This window comes from Raphanus sativus, chromosome 2 (assembly GCF_000801105.2).
Source record: "Raphanus sativus cultivar WK10039 chromosome 2, ASM80110v3, whole genome shotgun sequence".
NCBI lineage: Eukaryota > Viridiplantae > Streptophyta > Magnoliopsida > Brassicales > Brassicaceae > Raphanus > Raphanus sativus.
In genome coordinates this window covers 38,668,799-38,678,406 of record NC_079512.1, presented here as the reverse complement: position 1 = coordinate 38,678,406, position 9,608 = coordinate 38,668,799, and the positions used below count along the sequence as shown (strand labels likewise).

Genomic DNA, 9,608 nt, shown 5'->3' with positions numbered 1-9,608 from the left:
ATTAATATATATTATAATTTAAAATAGATTATTTAAAAATAAATATATTATATACCAACTTTTATGATAATTTTAAAATTGTATAATGCTACTGCTCTACCAATCACTTTATTAAAAATTTTAATGAGAGCATACAGCTTCTGCAGCATACTGCTTATACAGCATTCTGCTAGTGCTTCTTCATCTGCTGTACCAATCGAGGCCTGTATGTATGTAATAAAGAGGAAGAGGAGTTTACAGTAGTAGAATTCATACAGTTAAAACATTAAATTGAAACAACAAAGACGTGAGATTGTCTGGGGCACAGCAAAACGGAACAGGGTTCAAAGCAAGGTTTGCTCCCTCCTAAAGAGGTAGGTCATAAAGACACCAAACTCACAAAACAAAAGAGAGAAAAGACGGAGCACTTAAGATAGACGCTGAGTAGCGGTTCTTCTCTTCCTGAGCCGTTCAGCAACAATGAAGGCCAGTTCAAGAGACTGAGACGCGTTGAGCCTTGGGTCACAGTGTGTGTGGTAGCGAGAGCTCAAGTCATCGTAAGTCACAGTACGGGACCCTCCAATGCACTCTGTCACATTCTGTCCTGTCATCTCTAGATGGATACCTCCCGCGTGGCTTCCTTCTTGCTCGTGCACATCTAGGAAGGCTCTCACTTCAGCCTGTTACAAAAAACAATTATAAATTAAGTATATATATATATGTTATGATGATGGAAGGTTTTGCTTATGAAGTGTTTACCAGGATAGAGTCAAAGGCTCTTGTTTTGAGACCGCAAGGTGCTTTGATGGTGTTTCCATGCATTGGATCGCAGACCCATGTCACAATCTGGCCTGACCTGCGCACTGCTCTGATAAGGTGAGGAAGCTTAACTCTCATGTTCTCAGCACCCATTCTAACAATCACAGTGATTCTTCCAGGTTTGTTGTTAGGATTCAGGATTTCAACAAGCTTTACAAGCTCATTGGGATCCATTTTGTTGCTCACCTGTGTCAACAGTTAATGGATATTCAGTCAATCGAAATCAATTGTGAAGAGGCCACAAAGACAAAGCATAAACTTCATGTCCTACTCTGTTTTGCTTTTTTTTTTATCACAAACCACTTAACAAGCTAACCTAATCCTTTAAGGTGAAGTGATGATGTTAAAATACCTTAATGCCAAGAGGATTAGCAATCCCCCTGAGAAACTCGACATGAGCACCATCCAATTGTCGAGTACGCTCTCCACACCACACCATGTGCGCAGAGCAATCATAGTAGAAACCAGAAGTTGAGTCCAACCTCGTGAGAGACTGCTCATAAGGCAGAAGCAAACACTCATGAGACGTGTAGAAATCAGTTGTAGTCATGAGTGGATGATCAGTGGTAAGTCCACAAGCAGACATGAACCCCAAGGCCTCATCAACCCTGTTGGCTAGCTCCTGGTACCTATACAACAGAGACAAACAAGATAACAATTAGCGCCTAGCCAGAGTTTAAAACAGAGGAAACAGAGGAATCTGTTCTTGTTTGAGTATGGTGTACCTGTCAGCTTGCTCGCTCTGCTCAACGAAATCAAGGTTCCACTGCGTAACTCTTTGTATAGCAGCGTAACCTCCAGTGGCAAAGGCTCTAAGAAGGTTCAACGTAGCTGCAGATTGCGTGTAAGCACGAATCATCCTGTTGGGATCAGGGATTCTGGACTTCTCATCAAAAGTGTCGCCGTTGATGTTGTCTCCCTTGTAGCTAGGCAACTTAACACCATCCTTCTCCTCGAATGGATCAGATCTAGGCTTCGCAAACTGACCAGCCATTCTCCCAACCTAATACAAATTAAAAAGATCTCACCTTTAACCACTACTAATGTTCCGAATTTTGATTAGTATTAGAAAAGTAGACAAAAGATCTAACCTTTATGACCGGAACTTGACCGCCGAAGGTAAGAACAATGCTCATCTGAAGCAAAACTCTGAAGGTGTCTCTGATGTTATCGGCATTGAACTCCTTGAAACTCTCTGCACAATCCCCTCCTTGGAGGAGAAACGCCTTTCCGACGGCGGCATCCGCCAGCCTCTCTTCCAAGTTCCTGGCTTCTCCGGCGAAGACGATCGGAGGGAAAGCCTCGATGGTCTTGAGGACGGACTCGAGCTCGTCGGCGTTGGGGTAATCAGGGAGCTGGAGAGCTTTCTTCAGCTTCCAGCTCTCCGGCGTCCATTTCAACGCGGCGCGAGGAGAAGGAGAGACGGTGGATTCCTTGACCGAAACGGCGGCGTTTCGGGATGGATCCGACGCGTGGAGGGCCGCGACGAGTTTGACGGAGGAGTTAGGCTTGGTGACGGCGTGATGGAAAGGGATGGAGGATTGACGGTTGCTGTGACGGTGAGATAGACCGGTGTAGAGAGATCTGGTGGAGAGCGAGGAGGAGGCGGCGTTGGAAAGAGCCATTTGATTTCTTCTCTCTGTTTTTAGAGAGAGAGAGAAAGAGAATGACGATGGAGGCTGTTGATGAGAGGAGAGAGAGAAGAAACAGGGGAATGAGAGGTTTTTATAGTGAGATGGGTACGGAAAAGGGTTTGTTTGATGACTTTTCAGAGTTTTGCAGACAGATCTGTAATAAATCTAAAAATATATAAAATGTGAGATGCGAAGCCGTCGAAGGGTATTTACGTAACTATTGGTGCAGCTGACATATTTTTCCAGCTTTGCGCACGTAACATAACATAATAGATTACACGTTTTACATGTAAATTTAAAAAATTTCACCTAATTTTTTTTGTTCAAGAATGTGAGATTTGGAACCAAAATGTAATATATTCTGTTATACTTTACGAATGAGAATATATGCAGTATATTCGTAGGTAGCTAGCTACTTAAGAATTCTCAAACTTACCAAATATTTGAGATAATTAAACAGTTGCCAAATATAAAGGAAGAGGAGAATGTGGTTAATGACATGAATAGCCCTTCACCAACCAAATCCACCACCACTCAGCAAGTTGCATATGATATATATAATCTGTAAAGAGTATGTGTTGTAGTCGCCACCTAACACCGCCGAATCCTTTACAAGATACGGATACATGGACCACACACTCTTTTTGAAAATTTGGCACATCTTGTAACACCAACATTTTTCTATTCAAAAAAAATTCTTCAGTATAATATAAATAAAATCTAGCTACCTACTTTGAAAATTGACTCATATGGCATAAAATATGCTAAAACTTAGGTAACTGATAGAGGACGGCTTACTATACACTTATACAGTTACAGACTTACAGTAGTTTGTAATATGTGAACATTAGCAGACTTTTACCATCATCGTGCTAGCATTTTATTTGTGTCAGTTTGATGAGCAAACTGACACTTGTCTTTATATGTCAAAACACTTGTCTAAGGTTTGAATTCATTTGTTTGTATATTTAGTTTTTCAGGAGATGATGTCAAGGAGAAAGAACCTGATCATTCCACAAATATAGCAGCTGCCGAAGTATACATATATACAAATAATATATCCAAGCAAACGAAACTTTATATAACATGACAGGAGTTAACCAAGTTTCACATTTCCGAAATAATGTTTGATTGCAGAAGCGTGTTTCAGTGAAAGGCTGTCTGGTCATAGTGGACGGTGTCATTGGCCTGCAAGGTTATTAAACACTGTCAATCAAAATAAAGTAGATTCAAATATATGAATAGCAGTACAATACAACACAAGACCTATTCTGAGCCCTGATCAATCCACCATGAAAAGCCTGTTTTAAAAGTAGAAAGCAAAAAACAAAAATTACAGAGGAAAAAACCAAAGAAAGTCTTTCTTCAATTTTCCTCTCACCTAATAATAAAGTCTTTCTTCTTTCTTCTTCATCACTATAGAAGAAACATAAATAAAGATTCCCAGCAGAGAGAGGACGATGATTCTAATGTAACCCCACCACATTCTTCATCTCTTGCTATTAGCAGCTACCTTGTTCTTGCTCATATCAGCAAGCTCTTCAACAAGTTTCTTCTCTTCTTTACTCAACCTCTTCGGTATCTCAACCTGCACTCTCACTAACTGATCACCTCTCATCTTACTCTTGTTCAACACCGGTACTCCCTTCTTCGCCATCACAAGCGTCGTGCTCGGCTGCGTCCCAGCGGGTACTTTCAAATCAACCGTCCCATCAACCGTTGGAACCTTCAAAGTCGTCCCCAATATCGCATCCACATACGATATCTTGCACGTATAGAGTATATTCGTATCATCCCTCTTCAAGATAGGATCAGGAATCACCTCAATAACCGCAAAGAGATCACCAGCTGATCCACCTCTCTTCCCTGCGTTCCCTTCTCCCCTCACTCTCAACCTGCTACCTGAATCCACACCCGCGGGAACTTTGAGACTAATCCTTTTTGTCCTCCTCACACGTCCGTCTCCTGAGCAAGCGCCGCACGGTTTTGAAACCTCTCCTGTTCCGTTGCAGGGAGAGCAAGTCATGACTTGTTGGAACACACCGAGTGGTGTCCTCGTGGACGCTACGACCTGTCCTTGGCCACCGCATGTTTTGCACTTGGTCGGTTTGGTTCCTGATTTAGCGCCTGAGCCATTGCAAGTCCCGCAGCTCTCTAACCGGGAGATCTCAATCTCTTTCTCAATACCAAACACAGCTTCTTTGAAATCCAAGATTAGAGAGTAGTACTCGTCTTCGCCGTCGATGGCTCTGCTTCTTGCACCACCTCTACTACCCATTCCACCTCCCATCCCACCCATTCCTTCGAATAGTGACTCGAATAGATCAAACGGGTTACTATAATCCTATGAAGAGTCAAAAAAAAAAACAGCATGATTAGATCACATTCTCAACACTGGAATGTTGATTCAGATGTCTTAAAGAAGAAATGTATAAATATATACCCCCATGCCTCCCATTCCAGCGCCTTTAACTCCTGCCTCTCCATATCTGTCGTACAGAGATCTTTTCTCATCATCTGATAGGATCTGCAACCAAAATCAAAAATGTTTTAGGCTCTTTAAAGTAACAGCACAGTCATATAAAAAAAGAGCTAGAAGCATCCAAAGAAGAAGATGGAACTCACCTCATATGCGTTGCTTATTTCTTTGAATTTATCTTCTGCCCCAGCATCCCTGTAGTCAGAAGTATAAAAACAAGGGTGAGCATTAACACTTTTAAGAAATGTTTTCAGGGGTTCTTCAGCATCTTAGACTATGTTGCCATATTTTCAAAGGTTGCTGATTATATGTTCAGTTCATGTATGGAAACTAAACTAGTCTTGGTGCAGGAAGGTAATAACTCATACAGACACCTCTAATCCTAGATGCTGAATAGTAAGTGAAGTTTTCCACTTACTTGTTAACGTCTGGATGGTAACTCCTAGCGAGCTTCCGATAAGCTGAAAAAATAGGTGGAGAGTGAGAAAACAATTTTCCTTGTCAAACTTTGAAAAGCTCATAAGCAGAATAAAAGGAGCTCAAATGGAATCATTGATGCATATCGTTGTTGTAGTTTTGATGATTAGGGAAACTTGTGAAAAAGGAATGACATACCGCTTTTAATCTCAGCTTTGGTTGCAGTTTTGGAGACTCCAAGGACAGAATAGAAATCCTGTAAATTGAAAAACAATCAAAGCTTTAGCCAAGAAGAAAAAAACATCAACATGACTTCATTTTGCAAATTATATAACAAATAAGGAGAACCATCTTCATCATTATTCAATATCAAAAGAAAGAAAGAAAGAAAGAAGGAGAAGGCTAACATACAGTATCAGCTCTAACGGTGAAGCGAGCTCCTCTACGAGAATGAGTATTACGGGACTGTCCCGTTACTAGTGACAAGAAGGGCAAGGAGCCATGTGAAAACATACTCGACTGTGAAGCTCCCAAACAATTTATTTGGCTGACGCAACTCCTAAAAGTTATAAAAATAAAAAAGGCCTTTTTCAGATACATAAAACTCTACAAAGCTGTAAAACTAAAAACTTAACAGCAATTATATACGGCTCTTACTAATCAAGGCATGGTAAAGTTAATAAAGACTCTTCTTACTTGTCGTGGTGAGATTCCAATCTAGTTGGATAGTAAGAAGCTTTGACGGCAAAGACCTGAGGACGACGAATCCCCCACTGAGCAGCAACACATGAGCTTCCAAATTGTATAAGAGCCATTTCACTCCCCTGCCACACATAAAACAAGTTCTTTATTTCTTTAACAACACATAAAAAAGATTCAAGCTTTTTTCAAACACCTAATAAGATTTTATGCAATTTCATTCCATGAAATTCTGAACCGAGAACAGAATCCAGACATAACAGAAAAAGGATATTCACTTTCACCATAGAAAGGACAAAGCTTTATGAAGAAATACGATTGAAATTATCTCTTAAAGACGAGCTCTGGGTGCTACAGAGGAAAAAATATCAAACCATGTTTTTTTCATTTAAACAACATTTTTCTGGATGATTCCAAGCGATGAAGAGAAGAGAGAACAAAACAGGTGAGAATACAGAGGAAGAAGAAAGAAGCTGAATCTTACCGTTATCGAATGGGTGACGACGACGGGAGAAGCCAAGCGAAGAGAAGAGCAGAAACAAAAGAGTTGTGCGGTAGATAAGAAAAGCTCTCTCTACAAATGAAAGGACTCTCACACTCCAACCCTTTTTCTTTATTTGTTTAGTTTCAAAATTATTATTAAAATAAACCCAACCGGAGAGGTAGGTCACCGGTTTGATTACAAAATCATCAACTACATCGGTTTAGTTACGAGAACCAAATCAAATTAGAGGGGAAAAATGTGATAATTACAGGACTAATCACAGATGATTTATTCGCATTTGTTTTAAAGATTCACTACTAACTAATAGACTACACTATTATCTCCAGCTATCTTCCCAACACCACTTTCCTTCATCACCTCTCTTGCCCTCTCCGCCTCTTCCCACTTCCCCGCAGCGCTGTCCATCGTTTCCCCGGATCACTACTAACCGCAAGCTCCCCCATTCTTATCCCCATCTCATACTCCTCATGAGTCATACATGAGCTCAGCATAGTTCCCCATATAGCTCCATCTGGTGCGAACGGCATTGACGACATCACCGTGGCTTCAGCTTCCTCCAAATTACCAGACCGGGATATAAGATCCACCAGACACGAGTTAATGCTTCAAGTCATGCATGAGATCGACTAGACCTGCGTGATAGAAGCGCGAGAAATGTAGGCCCGGTTGGTTCAACATCAGACTCTTCCCACCTGATCAAACAGCTCTATGTATGGCCCATGTTACGCTCCGTGCATTCCGTAACCTGAGATCATCACATTCCAGCAAATATCTTTCAAATTGAAGAGGCAACTGCTACGTCACGAGCATTCAGATTATCCATTGATTTATATCACCTGTTTCGTTCATACATCTTTCAGTTTACGTCGCCAAAGATTGTATTGTATAATTGGGATATAATAAAAAAATTATTATACCTTTGTTGGCCAAGTAGAGTTTGACCATCTCGTTAGTAGGAAACTGGATGGCAACGTGACTGATACCAGCTAGTGCTAAGAACCCGAAATGAGAAACTAACCGATTAAGACTGCCCGTAGGGTGAACTTTGACTCAATACATTATCAAGCTATGTCTCTCTCGTGTTCAACTGCTGAGTATTGTTTTGTTTGACTCACTAGCTAGCATCGAAATCACACCCTCCTGACATTTAGGCTCAGAGGCAAAAGTCGATCCTGAAATAAACAACCAATGTTACATCAAACGTGAGCTACGTAGCACTGTTACACACGTTCCTGAAGATGAATCAAACATATCATTTTTTCAAATATAATTCATAACGAGGTCATCTGATGACTTATTGAAACTCAGGTGTTCATGTAACAGCCACCCTCACAAGGCAGACATACAGTTTTTTTCAGCTTCTTAGATTATGCATATGATGATGTATGTTCACAGATTAGTAAACTGTGCTAAAAATGATGTATGTTCATGGTCTTGATGGGTCAAGTGTTGTTGTTACTCAGGATATGCAAGTTCCCGAACTTATGAAGCGGAAGCATTTACCTGAGTGACTCTGTCAACGAGACAGTCATCAGCATATACAAGGTAGTCTTTCGAAGTGAGGATCCTTCGCAATCCTACCAAAACTCATCAAGGGAGGAAAACAAATGCACTTAACAATTCTTTGAAATCTTAAAGCAAAAATACCTTAAAGAGTCACACGGCTCAGGGGATTGTGTGTATCGCCTCAGTACTAGCAATGTACTTCACAATCCTAATGTCAGTGACCAAACACTTTCTTTACGTCCTCCTCCCGTCATCACCTTTCTTTGTCTCAAGCTCTCTCCTCCTGACCATCTCCAATCTTGCCGGCAAACTCACACTCTTCTTCTTCTTCCTCATCATATGATTAATACGATTTCTAACTGTTTTCACATCATGAATAATACACATAAGCTTCTTCTGGAGAAAAAGAAGATTTAAAAGAAGAGTGAATTCAACAAACTAATTAAAGGATTTTATATACCTTGTGGGGGGAAGGTTTCCGGTCATACTTGTCGCCTCAAAACGTGACGGATCTTCCTTATGCTCTCTCATTCCTCCTACACATACGCAAAGTCTATCTCATCCATATTATATGCTCATGTTTCAGCTTCTCCTTCAACTGGAAAGAGCCCGATGGTCAAGAATATTACAAAGCGTGAAGTTGGGTTTAATTGAAATGGACACCTGAATACTTACCGCTTCTGGAGTCCTAATATCAGTCCCTTCCCCCCCCCCACGTGACCAAACGTTTCTTTTCCCTCCTCCTCCTCCGTAGCACCTTTGTCCACAAGCGTAACCCTTTGCTCTTCTTCCACATCAAACACCTACTATCTGTCATCATCATCCACCAGCTCCTCCTCACCATCACCAATCTCACAAGCTTCTTCCTCATCACATGATTGCACATAAACAAACAAACATACACATCATCATCATATATGATTGAAAAACAAGCAGTTTTTTAATATAAAAAAACGTTGAAAACAAGGGGAAAAACTGTATATTGCCAAAGATTGATAGGAATAACAAAGTGATCTCATAAGTGTAAAAGTCAAATGAAACCTAACATCTCTAAGGATCATTCAAATAGACAGAATGCTAGTTCCTAATTGTTTCTACATCATGAATATACACGTAAGCTTCTTCCTTTTTCAATCTTAAGAAAATATAGAATATTACCAAGAACTGATAGAAATAACAAAATGATCTCAAAAGTGTTTTCACATAATGAAGATACACATAAGCTTCTTCCCTTTTCAATCTAAGCAATTGCCAAGAACTGATAGAAATAACAAAATGATCTCACAAGTGAAAATTCAAATGGAACCTAACTTCTCTAACGATCAATCAAATGACAGGACTCTAGTTTCTAAATGCTACCACCTTATGAATACATAAGCTTCTTCCATTTTCAATCTTAAGTAAATATTGAATATCTTCCAAGAACTGATAGAAATAACAAAGTGATCTCATAAATGTAAAATTCAAATGGAACATAACCTCGATCAATCAAATGATAGGACACTAGTTTCTAATTGTTTCCACACTAACAATATACACATAAGCTTCTTCCTTTCTTCAACCCAAGTAA

The 9,608-nt window shown here is 40.2% G+C and overlaps 2 protein-coding genes and 1 long non-coding RNA gene across 3 annotated transcripts; all 3 read right to left on the bottom strand.

Moving 5' to 3' along the window:
• Positions 1-240: 240 nt before the first annotated feature.
• LOC108837527 (phospho-2-dehydro-3-deoxyheptonate aldolase 1, chloroplastic) lies at positions 241-2,499 on the bottom strand. The gene is made up of 5 exons (XM_018610560.2): positions 1,890-2,499; positions 1,524-1,801; positions 1,151-1,427; positions 739-984; positions 241-659 (listed from the first exon to the last, which is right to left on the bottom strand). The coding sequence occupies exons 1-5, from the start codon at positions 2,421-2,423 to the stop codon at positions 408-410; spliced, it is 1,587 nt and encodes a 528-aa protein (XP_018466062.1). The 5' UTR covers positions 2,424-2,499; the 3' UTR covers positions 241-407.
• A 1,146-nt stretch (positions 2,500-3,645) lies between these two features.
• Positions 3,646-6,640, bottom strand: LOC108843627 (chaperone protein dnaJ A6, chloroplastic). Its single transcript, XM_018616859.2, has 8 exons — positions 6,512-6,640; positions 6,025-6,152; positions 5,740-5,887; positions 5,527-5,584; positions 5,330-5,372; positions 5,058-5,106; positions 4,876-4,959; positions 3,646-4,776 (listed from the first exon to the last, which is right to left on the bottom strand). Exons 2-8 carry the CDS (start codon positions 6,141-6,143, stop codon positions 3,922-3,924), a joined length of 1,356 nt encoding a protein of 451 aa, XP_018472361.1. The 5' UTR covers positions 6,144-6,152; positions 6,512-6,640; the 3' UTR covers positions 3,646-3,921.
• A 1,475-nt stretch (positions 6,641-8,115) lies between these two features.
• Positions 8,116-9,602, bottom strand: LOC108831555 (uncharacterized). The gene is made up of 3 exons (XR_001946397.2): positions 8,714-9,602; positions 8,499-8,636; positions 8,116-8,397 (listed from the first exon to the last, which is right to left on the bottom strand). It is a non-coding gene; the product is annotated as an uncharacterized LOC108831555 (long non-coding RNA).
• Between the last annotated feature and the right edge of the window lie 6 nt (positions 9,603-9,608).

Coding starts and splice junctions, on each gene's coding strand:
- LOC108837527 (XM_018610560.2), bottom strand. CDS start 2,423: ATGGCTCTTTCCAACGCCGCCTCCTCCTCGCTCTCCACCAGATCTCTC. Junction 1,802..1,889: donor GTCAAGTTCCGGTCATAAAG/GTTAGATCTTTT, acceptor AATTTGTATTAG/GTTGGGAGAATGGCTGGTCA. Junction 660..738: donor GAGCCTTTGACTCTATCCTG/GTAAACACTTCA, acceptor TTTTTGTAACAG/GCTGAAGTGAGAGCCTTCCT.
- LOC108843627 (XM_018616859.2), bottom strand. CDS start 6,143: ATGGCTCTTATACAATTTGGAAGCTCATGTGTTGCTGCTCAGTGGGGG. Junction 5,888..6,024: donor TTGGAATCTCACCACGACAA/GTAAGAAGAGTC, acceptor TATAACTTTTAG/GAGTTGCGTCAGCCAAATAA. Junction 4,960..5,057: donor AAATAAGCAACGCATATGAG/GTGAGTTCCATC, acceptor TTTTGGTTGCAG/ATCCTATCAGATGATGAGAA.